At 49.7% G+C, this 25,221-nt stretch overlaps 1 protein-coding gene across 2 annotated transcripts in view; it reads right to left on the reverse strand.

Annotated features, from left to right (window-relative positions):
• Nucleotides 1–1,555: 1,555 nt before the first annotated feature.
• The window catches only part of LOC134347784 (serine/threonine-protein kinase SIK2-like), a 31,391-nt gene continuing 7,725 nt past the window's right edge, over nucleotides 1,556–25,221 (reverse strand). The window contains exons 3-12 of one of the 2 annotated variants that reach the window (XM_063050203.1): nucleotides 21,176–21,239; nucleotides 17,498–17,659; nucleotides 16,243–16,367; nucleotides 16,044–16,167; nucleotides 14,361–14,578; nucleotides 12,692–12,844; nucleotides 5,739–6,711; nucleotides 3,676–3,818; nucleotides 3,338–3,411; nucleotides 1,556–2,643 (exon numbers count right to left, since the gene is read on the reverse strand). In XM_063050203.1, coding sequence (XP_062906273.1) covers nucleotides 2,391–2,643; nucleotides 3,338–3,411; nucleotides 3,676–3,818; nucleotides 5,739–6,711; nucleotides 12,692–12,844; nucleotides 14,361–14,578; nucleotides 16,044–16,167; nucleotides 16,243–16,367; nucleotides 17,498–17,659; nucleotides 21,176–21,239 — 2,289 coding nt within the window. In that variant the 3' untranslated portion in view covers nucleotides 1,556–2,390. Of the gene's footprint in view, nucleotides 2,644–3,337; nucleotides 3,412–3,675; nucleotides 3,819–5,738; nucleotides 6,712–12,691; nucleotides 12,845–14,360; nucleotides 14,579–16,043; nucleotides 16,368–17,497; nucleotides 17,660–21,175; nucleotides 21,240–25,221 lie in introns of both variants that reach the window. The other variant, XM_063050202.1, reaches the window with a different exon arrangement.

Genomic DNA, 25,221 nt, shown 5'->3' on the forward strand with positions numbered 1-25,221 from the left:
TGGAAGACCAGCAGTTGCCCATGCTGCAAGTCTCTCCTCTCCATGCCACTGATGTTGTCCAAGGGAAGGGCATTAGGACCCATACAGCTTGGACCAGTGTCGTCGCAGAGCAATGTGTGGTTAAGTGCCTTGCTCAAGGACACAACATGCTGCCTCAGCCAAGGCTCAAACTAGCGACCTTCAGATCAGCAGACAAACACCTTAACCACTTGGCCGCGCGCTAGGTTCTGCATAAAACATTGATTTATACAATGATGTGAAGCGAATGAAACAGGAGTGAGAGGGTTAACCCTTTCATTCCTGGAATCGCTCTCGTGAACCTCCTCTGGACTCTCTCCAATGCCAGCTCTCAGTACTCCAAGTGCAGTCTGACCAGTGTCTTATAAATCCTCAACATTACATCCTTGCTCTTGTATTCTAGTCCTCTTGAAATAAATGCTAACATTGCATTCACTGTCCTTAGGTTGTAACAGACACTGCATCATCCAGACCAAATCTGCTCCTCTATCTGATGCTGACTGGTTGGAAGCTGGTAGTATATCCTTAGCAAAGTGACTACCCTAGTCCTTCCTGTGGTCTACCATCTCCTACCTCATTACTGCTGAAATGAGCTCCATTGTGTATAATGTCATTTTTTTCCAAAAATCCCTGTTACATGTGATGATTCTATGCCTTAGAATATTCAATTGACGTTCACTGTCTGATAGCACACGGGAGTGTGATATTGCTGCTGAGCAATATCCCGGTTCTTCTGCCTTACCATTCATACTCTTGTGATCCCCTTGTGTTCCTACCCCCACTGTAACCCACACCCACTGTTCCCTGCTCTCCTCTCAGTTTAATGTATGAGGAGTGTTTGATGCGAGTTTAGATGAGGGAGGGATTTCATTGAAGCCTGATGAATATTGAAAGGCCTAGAAAGAATAGATGTGGAGAGGATATTTCCTATAGTGACAGAGTCTCCAACCAGAGAGCACAACCTCAGAATAGAACAGAGATGAAGGGGAATTTCTGGTGAACCTGTGGAATTCATTGCCATGGACAGCTGTGGAAGCCAAGTCAATGGATACATTTAAAGCTGAGGCTGGTAGGTACTTGGTTAGTCAGGGTGTCAAAGATTATGAGAAGACGGCAGGAGAATGAGGTTAAGAGGGATAATAAATCAGCCATAATGGAATCCAGCTCCAATGTCTTATGGTCTTACAGTAACTGATCGCTTCACGTTCACCATCAGTCAGTAATAACAGCAGGGAGACCCTTCTCTGTACTGACCGTATTCTGTCAGAAATCCCAGCGTACTGAAGAACAGCTGTACTTATTAACCCATTGCACTGTCTGACAGATGGGACTCACCAATGGCTGACCATTGGCACTAACCACACCCAGGACCCTTTGTGGGAACTATACCGGCAACATCCCTCTGCCCAAACCCTTCCCACCTGCCCCACGCACCACTTCTGCCCCTCCGCACCGACCCCAGCACGTTTTGTGTTCTCCAGCCCACCCTCTGAGAACAGAAACAATATTAAAATTCACAAAGAGCATTTTATACAAATACAGTGCCTTCTCTTATATTCGAGAAAGTCCATTTAACATTGGATACAAATTGGAAGAGGTTATTGCATGTCTCTCAGTGAGTCAATCACTGATCCAACCCAAAGGTTAACAGCAGCAGCAGCGAGTCTGTTTTCCACCCATTCCACTGCCTTTTCCATTCAGCAACGGCAATTCCAGCAATTTCAGACTGAGAACTAAAGGAATCCTAGGTCCCCTGAGTCACATTGCAGAGGGAAGGAGAGGTCGGAGGCGAGGACCTCTCTGCAAACTGTTCCTGGAATTTAGCAGCAACTCTGGCTTCATAGGCTGGTTCCACAGATCAGCCTCCCACTGCAGCAGAGCTGCAGTTGGGCATGAACTGTGGGTTGGCGAGTCTGAGCGTCAACCCCATCTCATTGCCTGTTGTCCGACAGATTTCCAAACAAGTACTTTCAGGAGGCTGCAAGTTCCCTTGGTGAAGCGGAGTTCAATGCCTAAAGCTTAAATCCATAGTTTGCAAAGGGTAGTGAGCTCTTTGGCGAGGGAACTTCCACAGATACAGTGCACTGGCTGGTATTAATGCTGGAGATTACTGTGCAGTGGCTGGTATTAATGCTGGCAATTACTGTGCACCAGCTGGTATTAATGCTGGAGATTACTGTGCACCGGCTGGTATTAATGCTGGCAATTACTGTGCACCGGCTGGTATTAATGCTGGCAATTACTGTGCACCAGCTGGTATTAATGCTGGAGATTACTGTGCACCGGCTGGTATTAATGCTGGAGATTACTGTGCACTGGCTGGTATTAATGCTGGAGATTACTGGGGGCAGACGTCACTGAGCTGAAGACATTTAGTTCACCAACACGACCTTGCTGAGGCATGGTGCGGCAAAATCCTCCATTTCACGGTCTGCTTGCAGCCTTTGTTGCCATTGGAGAAGTTCTGAGAGCAGCGAGGGGACATGGAAAGCAGCCAGAGAACAGCTGAGGGGAGATGGGACAGTCTGTGGGAGCAGAACAGACCCTACTGCCTTCTGCAACACAGAAGCCCCAGCTCCACAGGGTGGGGCTTCCTGCTGTCTGACGAACGCCAACTGCAGCTCCCTGCCAAGAGAAAGAAACGTATGTATAAGAACACCAGCCCCTCGACACCCAAATCTCCACCCTCCCCTTCCTTCCCGACCCTCGAAATTCAAAACCCCACCCTCTCCTTCCTTCCAGACCCTCGACACCCAAATCTCCACCCTCTCCTTCCTTGCAGACCCTCGACACCCAAATCTCCACTCTCCCCTTCCTTCCCGACCCTCGAAATTCAAAACCCCACCCTCTCCTTCCTTCCAGACCCTCGACACCCAAATCTCCACCCTCTCTTTCCTTCCAGACCCTCGACACCCAAAACTCCACCCTCTCCTTCCTTCAGGACTCTTAACATCTGAACTTCTACCCTCCATCCCCTCAAAATCCAAACCTCCACCCTCTCCCTCCCTCCAACCCTCAACATCTGAACCTCTACCCTCTCCCTCTGTCCCCTCGACATCCAAACCTCTTGCGCTTTCTCTCCATCCCTTCGAAATCGAAACCTCCTCATCCTCTCTCCATTCCCACTCCCTCCCCTCAACAGCCAAACCACCCAATGCCTCCCTCCCCTCCACCTTCCTCCTACCCACCTCCCCCTCTCCGCCCCCCAACTGTGGTGAGTGGGACCCATCACTGATACCCCCCATCTGATGCACAGACCCCTCCCCTGTGCGTCAGCGATGTGACCTCCCTCCCCCCTGGGAGCTGAAGCCACACTCACCGGTTCTGCCACTGTACACGGTGTGGCTGGTGGGGCCGTTCGTGCCATCCCGGGCTCTGGCTGTGCCTCCATTCCTGAGGCAGAAAGAGCAGAGTGAGCAGGCCAAGAACGGGGAGGGGTCAATCACTGGAAGTGTTAGGGTTCCGGGTAACGGTGGGGGGGGAGTAAGAGAGTAATGGTGGGGGGGAGTAAGAGAGTAACGGTGGGAGGGGAGAGTGTAACGGGGGGGGAGAGGGTAACGGTGGAGGGGAAGTAACGGGGGGGGAGTAATGGGGAGGAGTAACGGGGGGAGGAGTAACGGGGGGGGGAGGAGTAGGGAAGGAAGGACCGAGACTTACAGGCAGCAGTTGTGCAGGCCGATCCCACAGGGCGAGGCGGTAGGGAGGAGGGCAGAGGTGCCAGGGCAGCTCCCCGCTCCGCCACAGTCTGAGGCCTGCTCTTGCCCGGAAGCTTTGGCACAGAAAACGTGGAAGCCTTTGTCCTGTAGGGGTGGGGGCAGAGAGAGGCCGTGAGAAGGGGAGACCCTCCAAAAGAGACACTACCCTACAGAATACCCCCTCCTGTTCCGAATGCAGACACAGGCAGACTTGTTGGTAAGTGCGCAAGACAGACTGCTGGGGAAGCCAACAGGTCAGGCAGAGTCTGCGGAGGGAGCAGATACTCAACATTTCAGAGTGAGACCCTTCACCTGTTACCAGCATGAAACATCGACTGTCCATCTTCCTCCACAGATGCTGCCCGACCTGCTGAGTTCCTTCAGCATCTGCCATCTCTAGTGCCCTCACTGTGATGGTGTTTGGTACGCTTGACTTTATCGGTCACGTCACCGAGTACAGGAGTTGAGACGTATTTGTGCTGTACAAGTCATTGTGTGGGAACGCACCCAAAGAATATTTATTGTGTTTTTCCTTATTATTATTTTCTTTTATCTTATTGTGGTTTTTTTGTGCTGCTTCAGATCCGGAGTAACAACTATTTTGTTCTCTTTTGCACTTGTTTACAGGAAATGACTATCTTCAATCGTGAGCTATAGGAAACATGTTATTAAGGTAGAGGCGTTGCTGCAAAGATTTACAGAGATGCTGCCAGGACTGCAGAGTGTGACTGATGAAGAAAATCTCTTTTCCCCAGAGTGATGGAGTGATGGAGTGAAGGCAGTTGGGTGTGCAGTGCCTGTATAAGATCATGAGGTGTTTAGGTAAGAGGGAGACTGTTTTGTTTTTCAGGGTGGTGAAGTCCAAAATCAGAGTGCATTATGCAAGCTGCAAGAGCAGGTGGGCAGTGGGACATGGGGAGAAAACATTTTTAGAGGGCAATTGCATCAATTGATTTGTTTTTAATTTAGAGCCCTTCTGGCCCTTGGGACCATTTGCCAGTAACCCACCTATTAACCATAGCCTCATCACGGGACAATTTACAATGACCAATTCACCTATGCCTCCAAGGAGACCACAACCTTGTCAGAAGGGTTGAAGGCTTGCGTGCTTTAATAAGCCGGAGACCTAAGTTGGCTGGAATCAGGGTTTTATGATTTGGCTCTTGGTAGGGTCACCCATACCATACAGGTCAAAGGGTAGAGTTCAGACTAAGAGTGGTCTACCGGTCCTTTGGGTTCGGTGATTCAACTCAGGGCTACCAACCCTGACCGCTAAAACAAAACTGTTACGGAAACAGAAATGAGGAATCCCTCAACATCTGAGTGTGACAGTATTCCTGAGTCTCCACCCGGTACTTGCATGACTGACAGTAGTGAAAACCGAGAGGAAGCTACTGACATAACGAAGGAAGCCCTGAACCCCGCCAGCAATGGAGGCGCTTCACTGCTGCTCGACCTGCCAGTGGTGCAATGGGCCATAAGTAAATAAGGAATTAACCTACCAACCAGGACGTCTCCAGACAGTGCGAGGAAACCGTAACAAACCCATGTGCACACTGGTGGGGAGCACAAGTCATCACAAACGCCAGAAGCCTCCGTCCCCCAGCCGGGACTCACCTGTGTTCAGGCTGGTGTCTGATGAGCTCCTGCCCCCTGCCCTGCTGGAAGGTGCTGAGGGGAAAGTGGGAGGCCGGCTGAATGGAGGGTGGAAGTGTGTGGGGAGGGAGAGGTCAGCATTGACCCCATCACTAACCCCAGTGAGACCCCTTACTCCCAACATCACCTCTGACTTCACTGTGGTGGGGTGGGGGAGGGAGATGAGGGATGTACCCTGAATCTCGAACCTATACTGCCAGGGGTAAATCATTGCCATCCCCATCAGTCTGACATCCCTGTCGCCCCTCCACACATCCACCAGTTACCCATCTCCCAATGTGTTCCACACATGGCAACAACCACCCCCCCCCCAACCTCCCATCCCCTCCCCACTGGCCCCAGCCACACCAGTGGTGGGCTGGCACTCACCAGGAGTGGAGTGCTGTCCAGGTGTGAACAACCCTTCAGCCACAGTGTGTCGCCGGCTGCCAGCACTCTGGGGTCTCATCACTGACCCTGTGCCATTGTCCTTGAGCCGCAGCCCCCTTTCCCGAGCGATGGACACTTCCACTCCAATGGGGGACGCAGATAGCTTCCTGAGCTCCACCGAGCATTCCATTCCGGGAGACATGGATTGATCCCTGAGCTCCGAGCATTCCATTCCAGGAGACACAGATCGATCCCTGCGCTCTGAGCGTTTCATTCCGGGAGACACGGATCGATCCCTGCGCTCTGAGCGTTCCATTCCGGGAGACACTGATCGATCCCTGAGCTCCAAACATTCCATTCCAGGAGACACAGATCGATCCCTGAGCTCCGAGCATTCCATTCCGGGAGACACGGATCGATCCCTGAGCTCCACCAAACGTTCCATTCCAGGAGGCTCGGATCGATCCCTGAGCTCCGAGCGTTCCATTCTGGGAGACACGAATTGATCCCTGAGCTCCAAGCGTTCCATTCCGGGTGTCACGGATCGATCCCTGAGCTCCGAGCATTCCATTCCAGGAGACACGGATCGATCCCTGAGCTCCACCAAACGTTCCATTCCAGGAGACTCGGATTGATCCCTGAGCTCCACCAAACATTCCATTCCGGGAGACACGGATTGATCCCTGAGCTCCGAGCATTCCATTTCGGGAGACACGGATCGACCCCTGAGCTCCGAGTGTTCCATTCCGGGAGACACGGATCGACCCCTGAGCTCCGAGTGTTCCATTCCGGGAGACACGGATCGACCCCTGAGCTCCGAGTGTTCCATTCCGGGAGACACGGATCGATCGCTGAGCTCCGAGCGTTCCATTCCGGGAGACATGGATCGATCACTGAGCTCCAAGCATTCCATTCCGGGAGACATGGACCGATCCCTGCTTACCACCGAGAGTTCCGCAGCGGGAGACAAAGCCTGCTCAAAGAGTAGGAGAGTGTCAGATGCACATCCAGTAAAATCTAGCACCTCACACAGTCATTATAAACAGGAACAAACCCTTTTCTATGCTGAGCACAAGGACAAAGTTAAACCAATCCTGTAGCCTCCACCCAGCCCGGGGAAGTCCTGTACAAGATCACCACCTCCAGCAGTGCATTCCAGGCACCCACCTCGCCTTAAAACAGTATCTGACACATTCACCCTGGGAAATAGACTTACCACCGACTCTATCTATACCTCTTACTATCTTATATCAGATCTCCCCTCAACCTCCGCTGCTCCAGGGAAACCAACCCAAGTTTGTCCAGCCTCTCATGATAGCACGTGCCCTCTAATCCAGGCAGCATCCTGGTAAACCTCTTCTGCAGCCTTCCTATAATGCAATGACCAGAACTGCGCACAAATCAGAGTCAAACTGGTACAGTGAATGGTTGGTCCTGAGGAGTATTTTGGAATGGAGGGACCGAGGAGTGCAAGTAAATAGCTCACAGAAAGCAGCACAGGTAAACTTCAGGTTCCTGGATCATTGGGGCCTCTTCTTGGGGAGGTACAACCTGTACAAAAATGACGGGTTACACCTGAACCCAAAAGGGTCCAATATCCTAGCGGGCACATTTAATAGAGCTGTTAGGGAGGACTTAAACTAATTTTGGCAGGGGAATGGGAACCGGAGTGATAGGGCTGAGGGAGGGGAAAACAGAAATAATTCAAAGATAGCGTGCAACAGAGATGATAGAAAGAACGGGCAGGAGATGAGGCATAATCACAGCCAGTGGCATAAGTTACAGGGCATTAGAGGCATGGTGCAGTTAAAACGGAAAGCAACAAATACTGGAATTAAAGGGTTATATTTGAATGCATAAGAAATCATAAGAAATAAAGAAATAAAATGGACAATCTTGAAATTTAGCTACAGATTAGCAAGTATGACGTTGTGGCCATCTCTGAAACTTGACTAAAAGATGGTCCAAGGATAAATGGTGTATCAGAAAGATAGGTTAGTAGGCAGAGGGGATAGTGTGGCTCTGTGTATAAGAAATAATATTAAATCATTAGAAAGAGATGACATAGGATCGTAAGGCGTAGAGTCTCTAAGGGTTGAGTTAAGAATTGGTAAGGGTAAAAGGACCCTAATGGCAGTTGTATACAGGCCTCCAAACAGCAGCTAGGTCATGGATTACAAATTACAGCAGGAGATAGAAAAGGCATGTCAGAAAGGCAACGTCATGATAATCGTTGGGGATTTTAGCATGAAAGTGGATTGGGAAAACCAGGCCAGTACTGGACCTCAAGGAGAGAATTTGTAGAATGTCTAAGGGATGGCTTTTTAGAACAGCTTGTTGTTGAGTCCACGAGGGGATTGGCTGTGCTGGAGTTGGTGTTGTGCAATGATCCGGAGGTGATAGGAGAGCTTAAGGTGAAGGAACTCTTAGGGAACAGTGATCACAATATGATCAAGTTCACTTTGAAATTTGAGAAGGAGAAACCAAATTCCAATGTGTCGGTATTTGAGTGGAATAAAGGAAATTACAATGGCATGAGAGGGGAACTGGCCGAAGTTGACTGGAAGGGGACACTAGCAGGAAGGACAGCAGAGCAGCAATGGTTGGAGTTTCTGTGAAAAATGAGGGAAGTGCAAGACAGATATATTCCAAATAAGAAGGAATTTTCGAATGAAACAAGGACATTACCGTGGCTGACAAGTGAAGTCAGAGCCAAAGTAAAAGCAAAAGAGAGGGCACACAAGGAAGCCAAAGCTAGCGGAAATATAGAGGATTGGGAGGCTTTTAAAAACTTGCAGAAAGAAACTAAGGTCATTAGGAAGGAAAAGATGAATTATGAGAGGAAGCTGGTGACTAATATCAAAGAAGATACTAAAAGCTTTTTTAAGTATTTAAAGGATAAAAGAGAGTTGAGGGTAGATATAGGACCAATACAAAATGATGCTGGAGATATTGTAATGAGAGATGCAGAGATGGTAGAGGAACTGAATGCGTATTTTGCTTCAGTCTTCACAGTGGAAGACGTTTGTAGTATACCGGACATTCAAGAGTGTCAGGGAAGTGAAGTAGCTGCAGTGAAAATTACAACTGAGAAGGTGCTCAGGAAGCTTAATGGTCTGAGGGTGGATAAATCTCCTGGAGCTGATGGAGTGCACCCTGGGGTTCTGAAGGAAGTAGCTAGAGAAATTGTGGAGGCATTAACAATGATCTTTCAAGAATCGATAGATTCTGGCACTGTACTAGATGACTGGAAAATTACAAAGGTTGCTCTGCTACTTAAGAAGGGTGGGAGGCAGCAGAAAGGAAACTATAGACCTGTTAGCCTGATATCAGTGGTTGACAGCTTGTTAGAATCAATTGTTAGGGATGAGGTCACAGAATACCTGGAGGCACATGACAAGACAGGCCAAAGCCAGCATGGTTTCCTGAAAGGAAAATCCTACCTGACTAATCTACTGCAATTTTTTGAGGAATTTACAAGCAGGGTAGACAAAAGAGATGCAGTGGACATGGTGTACTTGGATTTTCAGAAGGCCTTTGACAAGATGCTGCACGTGAGGCTGCTTAGCAAGATTAGAGCCCATGGAATTACAGGGAAGTTACTAGCATGGGTGGAGCATTGGCTGATTGGCAGGAAACAGAAAGTAGGAATAAAGGGATCCTATTCTGGCTTGCTGCTGGTTACCAGTGGAGTTCCAAAGGGGTCGTGTTGGGACTGCTGCTTTTTACGATATATGTCAATGATTTGGACTATGGGATTAATGGATTTGTGGTTAATTTGCTGATGATACAAAGATAGGTGGAGAAGCAGGTAGTGTTGAGGAAACAGAGAGCCTGCAGAGAGACTTGGATAGTTTAGGGGAATGGGCAAAGAAGTGGCAAATGAAATACAATTTTGGAAAGTGTATGGTCATGCACTTTGGTGGAAGAAATAAATGGGCAGACTATTATTTAGATGGAGAGAGAATTCAAAATGCAGAGATGCAAAGGGACTTGGGAGTCCTTCTGCAGGGTACCCTAAAGGTTAACCTCCAGGTGGAGTCGGTTGTGAAGAAGGCGAATGCAATGTTGGCATTCATTTCTTGAGGCATAGAATATAAGAGCAGGGATGTGACGATGAGGCTGTATAAGGCACTCGTGAGACCACACTTGGTATTGTGTGCAATTTTGGGCTCCTTATTTTAGAAAGGATATACTGACATTGGAGAGAGTTCAGAGAAGATTCACGAGAATGATCCAGGAATGAGAGGGTTACCGTATGAGGAATGTCTGGCAGCTCTTGGGCTGTATTCCCTGGAGTTCAGGAGAATGAGGGGGGATCTCATAGAAACATTCCGAATGTTAAAAGGCCTGAACAGATTAGATATGGCAAAGTTATTTCCTCTGGTAGGGGATTCTTGTACAAGAGGGCATGACTTCAGGATTGAAGGACATCTATTTAGAAGGGAGCTGACGAGAAATTACTTTAGTCAGAGTGTGGTAAATCAGTGGAATTTGTTGCCCCAAGCGGCTGTGGAGGCCAAATTTAAGGCAGAGAAGGATACGTTCTTGATTAGCCAGGGCATCAAAGGGTATGGGGAGAAGGCAGGGGAGTGGGGATGACTGGAAGAATTGGCTCAGCTCATGATTGAATGGCGGAGCAGACTTAATGGGCCGAATGGCCTACTTCTGCTCCTATATCTTATGGTGTTAAACAGGGTGGAAAGGTGGTGTTTGGCACACTGGCCTTTATCTGTTTGGGCACCGAGTATAGGAGTTGGGAAGTTGTGTGCTGTTATACAAGACACTGGTGAGGCTTCACTTGGAGAATTGTGGAGAGTTTAGTCAACCTGTTATAGGAAACGTTATTAAAATACAAAGGATGCAGTTTGTTAGGCTGCTGCATGAACGTGGGGGCCTAAGCGACAAGGAGAGGTTGCGTATACTCGGACTTTATTCCCTGGAATACAGAAGACTGAGGGGTGTCATAGTCCAGTCCGTGAAGTCCGTATTCCAGTTCACGGTCTGGTCCATCGACCCTTGCTCCAGGTTTTCCTATCTACCCTGTTTCTGTCCTTGTTGAACTAATTGAGTCAGCTGATGCTAGTTAGGGCTGGCTGCATAAATACCTCCAGAGACCAGGGTGTAGCCACTGGATTGTTCTTGTCCTTACTCCTTGGATCCCTTCCTCTGCCTTCTGTTTCCTTGCCTGAAGCCCTGCCTTGTGTTGCCGGTAACGCTCACCTCACCTGAAGTTCTCGTCTTGCCTTGCTTTGCCAGTAGCCTTGCCTTGTCTTGCTGTCTGGTCCTGGAGCCACCCTGTACCTAGCTCCTTTCCTATCCCTTGCCTCCGCCCAGGTAAGTCAGGCTGTCTTGCCGTTACCTGGGGTTGGTTCTGTCCCTTCCTGTCCCTTGCCTCCGCCCAGGTAAGCCAGGCCGATTTGCCGTTACCTGGGGTTGGTTCTGTCCCTTGCCTCTGTCAGGTGGTGATCCGCGCCCTGCCCAGGAGGAGCCCAGTCTCCAGCCACGCCTCAAGTCTCCAGCCTCCAGCCAAGCCTCGAGCCTGAAGACTCCAGCCTCTAGCCTCTTGCCTCAAGCTTCAAGCCTGTAGCTTTCTGCCTCGTCCTGCCTGCCTGCCAAGCCTCGTCCTTGCCTAGTTCTGGGGCCCGAGCCAGAGGCAAGACCCAGGTACTGGGTCCTTGTCCAGTCTCTGGCTCGGAGTCCAAGCCCGGGCTCCTAGCTCCCTTGTTCAGTCCTGTTCCAGGTTCATGGTTTTCCTGTCCATGTCCTTGTCATCGCCCTGTATCCTAGTCCTGTCCCTAGTACTTCAGTGTCTGTGTCTTGCACTTGGGTCTGTTCCCAGCTACTGCCCTTATGACAAGGGGTAATATGATAGACGTATTTCAGATCACGAGGAGCATAGACAGGGTGAAAGGACATTGTCTTTTTCCCAAGGAAGGCATGCTATAAACAAAGGGGCATAGGTTTCACATCAGAGGTGGGAGGTTTAAAAGGAACATCGGGGGCTACTTTTACACGCAAAGAGTGGTGCGTTTTTGGAACGAGTTGTTAGAGATTTTGGTTGAGGTGGGTGCATTGGCAACATAGAAAGCCATGTAGGTATGTGTATAGGAGAAGATTTTAGGGCTATGGGTATACACCGACAGATGGTACTGGTGCATTGGGCACAGTTTTCAGGAACAAGTTGAGCCAAAGAGACTGTTGCCATGATGTAAGACTCGACTCCCAACATGGCAAAACCAGAGTTTTCTACAGCTGCAACACAACTTTCTGACTCTACAGTCGACACCCCGAACAATGAAGGCAAGTACAGACTACAACTTCTTCACCACCCTCTCTGTTGTGAAGTTCGGATTTGGGTGCCAACACCTGTGTACATCAATGCTGTTAAGGGCCCCGTTAATGGTCAGGCCCATTCCCCCACTCGAGCTCCAATCTTATCTGGATCCATACCTCCATGAAAACTTCAACACAGGAGATTCTGCAGATGTTGCAAATCCAGAGCAACAGACACAAAATGCTGGAGAAATTCAGCAGGTCAGGCAGCATCCGTGAAGACATACTGTGTTATCTTCACTGATCACAAAATCCGCCCCCCCACCCCCCCACTGAATGACCAGGCTCATATTCAACAAGGTTAAATATGGCTCCTTCACAGGTTAGTTAGACCACCTACATAATGTGTTGGGCAGCCTCCGGGAAACACCCAAATTCATCCGTCCGTTGCGTAGGAGCACTGCCTGTGGACTGAGCTCACACCTCACCCAAGGCTGTGACACAGAAAGGGAGAAGAGTGCGATGGGCAGGTATGGGGTCACTACTCCTTGCCAACCTGAGGAACAGGTGTCAGTGGGCAGTGCTGAGGGACACTACGGGAGCTGGTACACAGTTCCCGCCCGTTACTGCCCCCTAGTCAAAGACAGTCTACGTCACCTCATGGAAACACAACTCACCGTTGTCTGGGAATGTCCTCCACGTGCTTGGGGATGTGGGCACAGAGCCGAAGGTGGCCGGATCCCTGCCTGTGCCTGTCTGTGCTCCTTAATCCTCTCCAGCAGCAGGTAGTAGATGGCGGAAAAGTGGTTGTAGCTGTTATTCTGTAGGGACTGTGGGCACAAGTTCCAAACGTCAGCGCAGGGTGGCACAGTAATGTAACACTTTTCAGCATCAGTGACCAGGATCAATTCCTGCTCCTGTCTGTAAGGAGTTTGCACATTCTCCGTTACCGCGTGGATTTCCTCTGGGTAGTCCGGTTTCCATCCACACCCCAAAGATGAACGCGTTCGGGTTCGTAAGTTGTGAGCAAGCTCCATTGGCACCGGAAGCATGGCATTGGCCACTGATGCTAATGATGCATTTCAATGTAGACGTGACAAATAAAACTCATCCAATCTACACACGGGCGGTTCTGCGAATGCTGTTAATCCACAGAAACACACACACACTGTCAATGCTGGAGGAACTCAGCAGGTCAGACAGCATCTATGAAGAGGAATGAACGTCTACGTTTCAGGCCAAAAGCCTTCACCAGGACTCAGTAGCTGCTCGACACACTGAACTGCTGAGCTCTTTGGAAATTTGCTGTGCCTTGCTGATTTAGTCTGTTCACTCCAACATCTAATCCCAGATATTGTTCACATTCAGTACAACACTGAAGCACTTCAGGAAAACTTCCACTCTACACTTGCAAACAACGTGAAGAGTGGTGGGGTTGTGGATAGTGTAGAAGATTGGCAAAGAAAGCAGCAGGAATTAGATCAGTTGCAGGTATGGGCAGAGAAATAGCAAATGGAGTTTAACTCCACCAAATGTGAAGTGTTGAACTTTGGTAGGTCAAATGTAGAGACAAAACATTGTTAGGGGCAAGATAATTAACAGTGTTGATGAGCAGAGGGATCTTGAGGTCAGGCTCATAGCTCCTGGAATACACAGGGTGGTTAAGAAGGCTTATGGCGGGCTTGCCTTAATTAGTCAAGGCACTGAGTTGAAAAGTCAGGAAGTTATGTTGCAGCTTTACAGAATTCTAGTCAGACCGCATCTGGAGTATTGCATAGAGTTCTGGTCACCCCATTATCGGAAGAGTGTCGAGGTTTTGGAGAAAGCGTACAAGAGGTTTACCAGGATGCTGCCTGGATTAGAGGGCATGTGATATGTCACGAGGCTGGACAGACTTGGGTTCGTTTCCCTGCAGTGGTGGAGGCTGAGGGGAGATCTGATAGAGGTTTATAGGATTATGAGAAGCACAGATATCACAGCGGACAGTATATTTTTCTCAGGTCTGAAATGCCTAATATCAGAGGGCAGACGTTGAAGGCAAGAGGGAGCAATGTCAAAGAAGATGTGAGGGGCAAGTTGGTATTACATAGAAAGTGGTGGGTGCATGGAATCTGCTACCTGGGGTGGTGGTAGAGGACTATGCATAACAGACATTTAGACAGGCACATGAATGTGAGGGAAATGGATATATATGGACAGTATGTGGGCAGAAGGATTAGCTTAGTTGGCATTTAATTACAAATGTAATTGGTTTGGTGAAGGCCTGTTCCTGAGCAATTCTGTTCTGTGTTCTACGTTCACTTGTTTGCTGGCCCCCCTCCCTCGCGCCAGCGAGCTGCCAATTACCTCGACGGTCTTGTGCCGGTCTATGCCCAGGGTCTGCATCACACCAAGCACCTGGTAGTTATAACTGCACACGTTGACAGTTTCACCACGGATGGGAAGAGCTGGCGGTTGGTGTGGGACACCGTGCCCTGTCAGCCAGCAGTGGAGTTTGATCTCTGGGATAGAGATTCGTTTCAGAGGGTCCACAGTCAGCATCCTCCGGATTAAATCTTCACAGTCTGTCAGAGAAATTAACCCATCAGTGGGGATTCACACAGGACCATCACCACAGGACAGGGAAATCCACAGCAACACATACATGCACAAAATGCTGGAGGAACTCAGCAGGTCAGGCAGTATCTATGGAAATGAACAAACAGTCAACATTTCAGGCCGAAACTCTTCATTGGGTCTGGAAAGGGAAGGAGAAGATGCTCGAAGGTGGGGAGGGATGATGGAGTGAGAAGCTGGGAGGTGATGGGTGAAGCCGGGTGGGTGGGTGAGGACGATGGAGAAGCTGGGAGGTGATGGGTGAAGCCGGGTGGGTGAGGAGAGATGATAGAGTGAGAAGCTGGGAGGTGACGGGTGAAGCCGGGTGGGTGGGGAGGAACGATGGAGTGAAAAGCTGGGAGGTGACGGGTGAAGCCGGGTGGGTGGGGACGATGGAGAAACTGGGAGGTGATGGGTGAAGCCGGGTGGGTGGAGACGATGGAGAAGCTGGGAGGTGATGGGTGAGGCCGGGTGGGTGGGGACGATGGAGAAGCTGGGAGGTGATGGGTGAAGCCGGGTGGGTGGGGACGATGGAGAAGCTGGGAGGTGACGGGTGAAGCCGGGTGGGTGGGGACGATGGAGAAGCTGGGAGGTGACGGGTGAGGCCGGGTGGATGGGGAGGGATGATGGAGGGAGAAGCTGGGAGGTGATGGGTGAAGCCGGGTGGGTGGGGACGATGGAGAAGCTGGGAGGTGATTGGTGAGGACGATGGAGAAGCTGGGAGGTGATGGGTGAGGCCGGGTGGGTGGGGACGATGGAGAAGCTGGGAGGTGACGGGTGAGGCCGGGTGGGTGGGGAGGGATGATGGAGTGAGAAGCTGGGAGGTGATGGGTGAAGCCGGGTGGGTGGGGACGATGGAGAAGCTGGGAGGTGATGGGTGAGGCTGGGTGGGTGAGGACGATGGAGAAGCTGGGAGGTGATGGGTGAGGCCGGGTGGGTGGGGACGATGGAGAAGCTGGGAGGTGATGGGTGAGGCCGGGTGGGTGGGGACGATGGAGAAGCTGGGAGGTGACGGGTGAGGCCGGGTGGGTGGGGAGGGATGATGGAGGGAGAAGCTGGGAGGTGATGGGTGAAGCCGGGTGGGTGGGGATGATGGAGAAGCTGGGAGGTGATGGGTGAAGCCGGGTGGGCGGGGACGATGGAGAAGCTGGGAGGTGACGGGTGAGGTCGGGTGGGTGGGGAGGGATGATGGAGTGAGAAGCTGGGAGGTGACGGGTGAAGCCGGGTGGGTGAGGAGGGATGATGGAGTGAGAAGCTGGGAGGTGACGGGTGGAAAAGGTAAGGGCTGGAGAAGGAGGAGTCTGCTCGGAGATGAGAGAGGACATGGGAGAAAGGGAAAGAGGGAGGACACCGGCAGAAGAGGAGAGGTGAGAAGCCAGGGTGAGGAATTGAAGGTCACATTACCACAAGGGAGGGACGAGGGCGCAGACGTACCTTCGGAAAGGAAGAAGGGGACACGGAAGTGGCCCTCGATCACCCGTTGCCTCAGGACTGGCAGTGTCGGCCCGTCGAAGGGGAAGCTCCCACAGACGAGGACGTACAGTACAACACCTAGACTCTGTGAGGACAGAAGTTTCTTTAGACCGTGCACTGCCAGCACTGGGTATAAACAGGCTGCTGTCAGTCCACCTACCCAGACGTCAAGGTGGGGGCCCTCGTAGTCCTTGCCTTCGAAGACTTCGGGCGCAGCGTAGGGAGGTGATCCACACCAGGTGGACAACATTTCACCATGCCTGTAGAAGTTCCCGAAACCAAAGTCTGTCAACAGAAAGGCGACATTTTAACCACAGTAACAAGTGTGAGGTGGTTCATTTTGGTAGGTCAAATATGATGACAGAATACAGTATTAATGGTAAGACTCTCGGCAGTGTGGAGGATCAGAGGGATCTTGGGTCCAAGTCCATAGGACACTCAAAGCTGCTGCGCAGGTTGACTCTGTGGTTAAGAAAGCATACGGTGCGTTGGCCTTCATCAACCGTGGGATTGAGTTTAGGAGCTGAGAGGTAATGTTGCAGCTATATAGGACCGTGGTCAGACCCCACTCGGAGTACTGTGCTCAGTTCTGGTCATCTCACTACAGGAAGATGTGGAAACTATAGAAAGGGTGCAGAGGAGATTTACAATGATGTTGCCTGGATTCAAGAGCATGCCATATGAGAACAGGTTGAGTGAAATCGGCCTTTTCTCCTTGGAGTGACGGAGGATGAGAGGTGACCTGATAGAGGTGTATAAGGTGATGAGAGGCATTGATCGTGTGGATAGTCAGAGGCTTTTTCCAGGGCTGAAATGGCTCTCATAAGAGGGCATAGTTTTAAGGTGCTTGGAAGTAGGTACAGAGGAGATGTCAGGGGTAAGTTTTTTTATTTTACGCAGAGAGTGGTGAGTGTGTGGAATGGGCTGCTGGCGACAGTGGTGGAGGTGGAAACAATAGTGTCTTTTACAAGACTTGTGGACAGGTACATGGAGCTTAGTAAAATAGAGGGCTATGGGTAACCCTGGGTATTTTCTGAAGAAAGTACATGTTTGGCACAGCATTGTGGGCTTGAAGGGCCTGTATTGTGCTGTAGGTTTTCTATGTTTCTAACATTGTGGGCGCGTGATGTTGTTGCCAGAATGTGTGCTGACACCTGCAGGCTGCCCCCAGCTCACCCTTAGGCTGTGTTGGTCAGTGACACAAATGGCACATTGCACTGGATGTTTCGATGTACTTGGCAAATAAATTAATCTGAATCTGACTCAGTGGGTCAGGCAGCATCTGCCAGTCCCCCGGGGTTACACACCAGGTGGGCCACAGCAAATGGTAGTCACCACGACAGGCACAGACCAACAGAGCTGGGTGCGGAAGGGAGACAGACAGATGAGGCTATGTGCAGACAGGTGGAACGTACCTGCAAGTTTAATGTTCATGTCAGCATCAAGCAGCATGTTCTCAGTCTTCAGGTCACGGTGAACGATGTGGTGACGGTGACAGTATTCCACCGCCGACAACAGCTGACCAAATTTGTCTCGAGCTTCGCACTCACTCAGCGGTCCCCGTTCCGACAGGTGTTCTGCGTGCAAACATGATGGTGAGGGCCCAGGGAAAATACTCCCCCCTCACTGACTGACCCCACCCTTCCCGTTCCGAATGGTGTTCTGTGGGCAAACGTGATGGTGAGGGCCCAGGGAAAATACTCCCCCCTCACTGACAGACCCCACCCTCCCCGTTCCGGCAGGTGTTCTGCGTGCAAACGTGATGGTGAGGGCCCAGGGAAAATACTCCCCCCTCACTGACTGAACCCACCCTCCCCGTTCCGAATGGTGTTCTGTGGGCAAACGTGATGGTGAGGGCCCAGGGAAAATACTCCCCCCTCACTGACTGACCCCACCCTCCCCGTTCCGACAGGTGTTCTGCGTGAAAACGTGATGGTGAGGGCCCAGGGAAAATACTCCCCCCTCACTGACTGACCCCACCCTCCCCGTTCCGACAGGTGTTCTGCGTGCAAACGTGATGGTGAGGGCCCAGGGAAAATACTCCCCCCTCACTGACTGACCCCACCCTCCCCGTTCCGACAGGTGTTCTGCGTGCAAACGTGATGGTGAGGGCCCAGGGAAAATACTCCCCCCTCACTGACTGAACCCACCCTCCCCGTTCCGAATGGTGTTCTGTGGGCAAACATGATGGTGAGGGCCCAGGGAAAATACTCCCCCCTCACTGACTGACCCCACCCTCCCCGTTCCGACAGGTGTTCTGCGTGAAAACGTGATGGTGAGGGCCCAGGGAAAATACTCCCCCCTCACTGACTGACCCCACCCTCCCCGTTCCGACAGGTGTTCTGCGTGCAAACGTGATGGTGAGGGCCCAGGGAAAATACTCCCCCCTCACTGACTGAACCCACCCTCCCCGTTCCGAATGGTGTTCTGTGGGCAAACATGATGGTGAGGGCCCAGGGAAAATACTCCCCCCTCACTGACTGACCCCACCCTCCCCGTTCCGACAGGTGTTCTGCGTGCAAACGTGATGGTGAGGGCCCAGGGAAAATACTCCCCCCTCACTGACTGAACCCACCCTCCCCGTTCCGAATGGTGTTCTGTGGACAAATGTGATGGTGAGGGCCCAGGGTAAATACTCCCCCCTCACTGACCAGGATGTGGGTGTAGAAAAGGTGAGGAGAGACTTTAGGGAGTTAGTGGAAAGCTGAGAAACAGGGTACGTAGTAATCTCTGGGTTGCTGCCAGCCTACGTGCCAGTGAGGGTAAGAATAGGGCGATTTGGCAGGTGAATTTGTAGCTGAGGAACTGGTGCAAGGGAGAGGGATCTCTTCTGGGGAAGGTATGACATGTACAAAAGGGATAGGTTACACCTGAACCCAAGGTGGACAAATATCATTGTGGGCAAATTTGCCAGAGTTGTTCGGGGGGGGGGGTTTAAACGAATTTGGCAGGGGGTGGGAATCAGAGTGATAGTGCTGAGGATGGGGTAGTTGGTTTGCAAACAGTGACACTGAGTAGTAAGACGCCTGGCAAGGAGAGGCTGATGCTCGAGTACAATTGCCGTCAACAGGATGAGTCGCAAAGTAAAAGGTGGACAAAATCAAAAAAGGGTGAATACAGGACTGAAGGTATTGTATGTATATAATGCACACAGTATATGCAATAAGGTTAATGAACTGCGGCACAGTTACAGATTGGCATGTATGACGGTGTGGACAGTGGGAAATTAGAAGACTGGGAAACATTTAAAAACCAACAGAAGGCAACTAATAAAGTCATTAAGGAAAGGAAGGAATACAAAGATAAGCAAGCCAATAATATTAAAGAGGATACCAGCAGTTTCTTCAGATACTAAAAGAGGTGAGAGTGAATATCGGACTACTGGAAAACAACGCTGGAGAGCTAGCAATGGGCGACCAGGAAATGGCAGATGAACTGAATAAGTATTTTGTATCATTCTTCACTGTGGAAGGCACTAACAGAATACCAGAAGTTCGAGAGTGTCAGGGTACAGAAGTGTGTGAAGTTGCCATCACTAGGAAGAAGGTTTGTGGGAAACTGAAAGGTCTGAAGGTAGATAAGCCATTTGGATCTGATAGTGCACACCCCAGGATTGTGAAAGAGGTGGCAAAAGAGATTGTGGAGGCATTAATAGTGATCTTTCATGAATCACTAGATTCTGGAATGGTCCTGGAAGATGGGAAAATTGCAAATGTCACTCCACTCTTCAAGAAGGGAGAGAAGCAGAAGAAGAGAAATTATACAGTAGGCCAGTTAGTCTGACCTCAGTGTTTGGGAAGATGCTGGAGTAAATTAAGGATGCGGTCTCAGAGTACTTGGAGCCACATGATAAAATAGGCCAAAGTCAGCATGGTTTCCTTAAAGGAAAATCTGTTAGAATTCTTCGAAGAAATAACAAGCAGGATAGACAAAGAAGAATTAGCTGATGTTGTGTACTTAGATTTCAGAGGTCCTTTGATTAGATGCCCCACAATTGGCTGCTTAACAAGTTTAGAGCCCATGGTATTACAGGAAAGGTACTATCATCGATAAAGCTGGAGGCAAAGAGTGGGAATAAAGGAAGCCTCCTCATCTTTTTTTCTGCAGTCCTGCAGAAGGGTCCTGGCCTGAAACGTTGACAGTACTCTGTTCCATAGGTGCTGCCTGGCCAGCTGAGTTCCTCCAGCATTTTGTGTGTGTTGCTCGGATTTCCAGCACCTGCAGATTTTATTTTGTTTATAAAGGGAGTCTTTTCTGGCTGGCAGCTGATGATGAGTGGAGTTCCACAGGGGTCTGTGTTGGGACCGCTTCTTTTTATGTTGTATGGCAATGACTTGGATGCTGGAATTGACGGCTTTGTGGCCAAGTTTGCCTATGATATGAAGAAAGGTGGAGGGGCAGGTAGTGTTGAGTAAATAGAGAAGCTACAGGAGGACAGGCAGGCCAAGAAATGGCAGAAAGGCATAGACAGAGTGCACAGAGAGCATTTAAATGTCTAATAACAGAGGGCAGCCAGTAAAAGTGAGAGGGGTAGGTTCAAGAGGGATGTGAGGGGTAAGTTTTTTTTACTCAGAGTGGTGGGTACCTGGAATGCGCAACCTGATATGGCGGTAGAGGCAAATAGTTTGGAAGCTGTTAAGATACATTTGGATAGGCACACAGATGCAAGGAAGGTGGAAGAATATAGACACATGTAAGTAGTGGTATGAGTGGTTGGGTGTTTTTGATTTACTTTTTCGCTTGTTTGGAACAATATTGTGAGCCAAATGGCCTTCTGTGCTGTACTGTTCTATATTCCGTTCGGGCTGAGAGGGAAAAAGGATCAGCCATGATGAAATGGCAGAGCAGATTCGATAGGCCAAATGGCCTCCTATATTTCATGGTCTTATGGATCCATTACTACTAGTGACAGACAGTTGGAAATACCCCCCACCCTCAGACCGTGCCATCTCCCCACTGAGCAGTTTCCTGCCCCTCTGTGAATGCTCTCCCCCAACAAGGGCAGAACTACCAATACCTCACTGCCACTCTCACCCTCACTACCCAGCAGCCACTCCCCCCGCCCACCAGTGAGCAAGAGCAGAGACACTCACCAAACATCTCGCCATTCTGGGCAAACTCGGTAACTATGTACAGCATGTCCCGAGTCTCCATCACCTGTAACACAGACACAGTCCCGGCTGCCATTTATACACTGCCCAGTACACCAGTACAATGTTCGTGCACACGCACACACACGTACTGACCCTCAGTGTTCACGCACACGTACACACATACCCTCAGCGCTCGCGCACACACGGACCCTCACTGGCCCATCGAGTCTGCTCTGCCATTCAATCATGGCTGATCTTTTTTTTCTCCTCAACCCCAGCTCTTGGCCTTCTCCCCATAACCTTTGATGCCATGTCCAATCAATAACCTGTCAATCTCTGCCTTAAATACACCCAACGACCTGGCCTCCACAGCTGCATGTGGCAACTAATTCCACAATTCACCACCCTTTGGCGAAAGAAATTTCTCCACATCTCTGTTTTGAAAGGATGCCCCTCTATCTTGAGGCTGTGCCCTCTTGTCCTAGACTCTCCCACCATCCTTTCCACATCTACTCTGTCCAGTCCTTTCAACATTGGAAAGGTTTCAATGAGATCCCCCCTCAGCCTTCTGAATTCCAGCGAGTACAGACCCAAAGATATCAAATATTCCTCGTATGATAACCCTTTCATTCCTGGAATCATCCTTGTGAACCTCCCCTGGACCCTCTCCAATACCAACACATGCTTCTAAGATGAGGGGCCCAAAATTGTTCACAATACTCAAGGTGAGACCTCACCAGTGCCTTATAAAGCCTCAGCATCACATCCCTGCTCTTGTATTCTAGACCTCTTGAAATGAATGCCAACATGGCATTTGTATTCAACACCACTGACACCACCTGCAAGTTGTCTGTACAAGGAGCCCCAAGTCCCTACTACCAAAGTGCATGACATGCATTTTCCAACATTGTATTTCATTTGCCACTTTCTTGCCCATTCTCCTAATCTGTCCAAGTCCTTCTGTATCCTACCTGTTTCCTCAACACTACCTGCCCCTGCACCAATCTTCGTATCATCTGCAAACTTGGCAACAAAGATGATTCCATCATCTGAATCATTTATATACAGCATAAAAAGAAGTGGTCCCAACACTGACCCCTGCAGAACACCACTAGTCACTGGCAGCCAACCGGACAAGGATCCTTTTATTCCCACTTGCTGCCTCCTGTCAATCAGCCAATATACTAACCATGTTAGTAACTTTCCTGTAATATCATGGGCTCATAACTTGGTAAGCAGCCTCATGTGTGGCACCTTGTCAAAGGCCTTCTGAAAGTCCAAATATACAACATCCACTGCATCCCCTTTATCTACCCTACTTGTAAACTCCTCAAAGAATTCCAACAAGTTTGTCGGGCAAGAAAAAACCATGCGGACTTTGTCCTATCTTGTTCTGTGTCACCAAATACTCCATAACCTCATTCTTAACAACTGAATCCAATATCTTCTCAATCACTGAGGTTGGGCTAACTGGTCTACCATTTTCTTTTTGGTGCCTTCCTCCTTTCTTAAAGAGTAGAGTAACATTTGCAACTTTCCAGTCCTCCGGCACCATGCCAGAGTCCAATGGTTTTTGAAAGATCATTACAAATGCCTCCACAATCTCTAATGCTACCTCTTTCAGAACCCTCGGGTGCAGTTCATCTGGTCTGGGTGACTTATGTACCCTGAGGTCTTTCAGCTTTTTGAGCACCTTCTCTTGTAACAGTAACTGCACCCACTTCTCTTCCTTCACACACTACAACATCAGGCACACTGCTAGTGTCGTCTACAGTGAAGACTGATGCAAAATACTTATTTAGTTCATCTGCCATCTCCTTGTCCCCTGTTATTATTTCTCCTGCCTAATTTTCTAGTAGTCCTATATCCACTTTCATCTCTCTTATATATTTTTTATTAAGTACTTGAATAAGCTTTTAAAACTTTGATATTGTTTGCTAGCTTGCTTTCATATTTCATCTATTCCCTCCTAATGAATTTTTAAGTTGCTGTCTGTAGGTTTTTAAAAGCTTCCCAATCCTGTTCTGCCACTATCTTTGCGTTGTTGTATGCTCTCTACATGAGCTTTGACTTCCCGTGTCAGCCACGGTTGTACTATTTTGCCATTTGAGTGTTTCCTTGTTTTTGGAATACATTTATGCTGCACCTTTCTCGTTTTTTCCAAGAAACTCACGCCATTGCTGCTCTGCTGTCATCCCTGCCATCATCTCCTTCCAACTTTCTTTGGCCAACTCCTCTCTAATTCCACTGTAATTTCCCTTACTCCACTGAAACGTTGCTACATCAGACTTTATTTTCTCCCTATCAAATTTCAAGTTGCACACAATCAAATTGTGATCACGGGTTCCCAAGGGTTCTTTTACCTTCAGCTTCCCAATCACCTCCAGTTCATTACATAACAGCCAATCCAGTATAACTGTTCCCCTGAGAGGCTCAATGACAAACTGCTCTAAAAAGCTATCTCGTAGGCATTCAACAAGCTCACTCTCTTGAGATCCATTTCCAACCTGATTTTCCCAGTTGAATTTTAATCTCCCATGACTATCATAACATTGCCTTTCTGACTTACCTTTTCTATGTCCCATTGTAATCTGTGGTCCACATCCCAGCGACTGAATGGAACCCTATACACCATCAGGGTCCTTCTACCCTTACAGTTTCTTAACTCAACCCGCAAGGATTCAACAAGCCACTGGTTTGATGGCATGCTTTACCAGCAGAGCCACACCTCCCCTCTGCCTGCCTCTGATACAACGTGTAACCTTGGACGTTCAGCTCCCAACTACAACCGTCCTTCAGCCACGATTCAGTGATGGCCACAACATCATACCCGGCAATCTGTAATAGTCCAACAAGATCATCCACCTTACTCACTATACTCCATGCATCGAGACATAACACACGGAGTACTGTATTTCCTACCCTTTTTGTTTCTGCATCCCTAATGCACTGATACTCACTCTGCTGGCTGCAATTATCTGCTTGCCCTTCCTGACAGTCTAACTGCATGCTATCTTTGATTATTATCATCGATCCTTTTCTGAGTCTCTTCACTCAGGTTCCCAACCCCCTGCCAAATTAATTTAAGTCCTCCCCAACAGCTCCAACAAACCTGCCCGGGAGAATATGGGTCCCCCTCGGGTTCAGGTGCAGCCCGTCACTTTTGGACATGTCATACCTCCCCCGGAGGAGATCCTAATGATCCGAGAATCTGAAGCCCTGCCCCCGGCACCAGCTTCTCAGCCACACATTAATCTGTTTCTACCCTCACTGGCACGTGGTAGAGGCAGCAATCCGAAATTACTACCCGGGAGGTCCTGCTTCTCAGCTTCCTACCTAGCTCTCTAAATTCTCTTTTCAGGACCTCATCGCTTTTCCTTCGTATGTCATTGGTACCGATATGTACCAAGACATATGGCTGCTCTCCTCCCTCTCCAAAATGCTGTGGATGCAATACAAGATCTCTATGACCATAGTACCTGGGAGGTAACATACCATCCGGGTGCCCCATACACGTCCACAGAATCTCCTGTCTGTTCCCCTCAATACCGAGTCCCCTATCACCACCACTTCCCTCTTGTCCCTCTTTCCCTTCTGCACCATGGACCTATACTTCGTGCCAGGAACGTTGTCTTCATGGCAATCCCCTAGGACAGCATCCAAAGCCGTATACTTATTCTTGAAAGGAACAGCCAGAAGGGTGCTCACTACTCCCTGTATCACCTCCCCAATCTGCCACAGACACTCACCACACCCTGTATCACCTCTCCCCAGTGTGTCACAGACACTCACCACACCCTGTATCACCTCCCCAGTGTGTCCCACACACTCAGCACTCCCTATATCACCTCCCAGGTGTGTCACAGACACTCACCACACCCCGTATCACCTCCCCAGTGTGTCACAGACACTCACCACACCGCGTATCACCTCCCCGGTGTGTCGCAGACACTCACCACACCCCGTATCACCTACCCGGTGTGTCGCAGACACTCGCCACACCCCGTATCACCTACCCGGTGTGTCGCAGACACTCGCCACACCCC

This window comes from Mobula hypostoma, chromosome 6, assembly GCF_963921235.1.
Source record: "Mobula hypostoma chromosome 6, sMobHyp1.1, whole genome shotgun sequence".
Lineage (NCBI taxonomy): Eukaryota > Metazoa > Chordata > Chondrichthyes > Myliobatiformes > Myliobatidae > Mobula > Mobula hypostoma.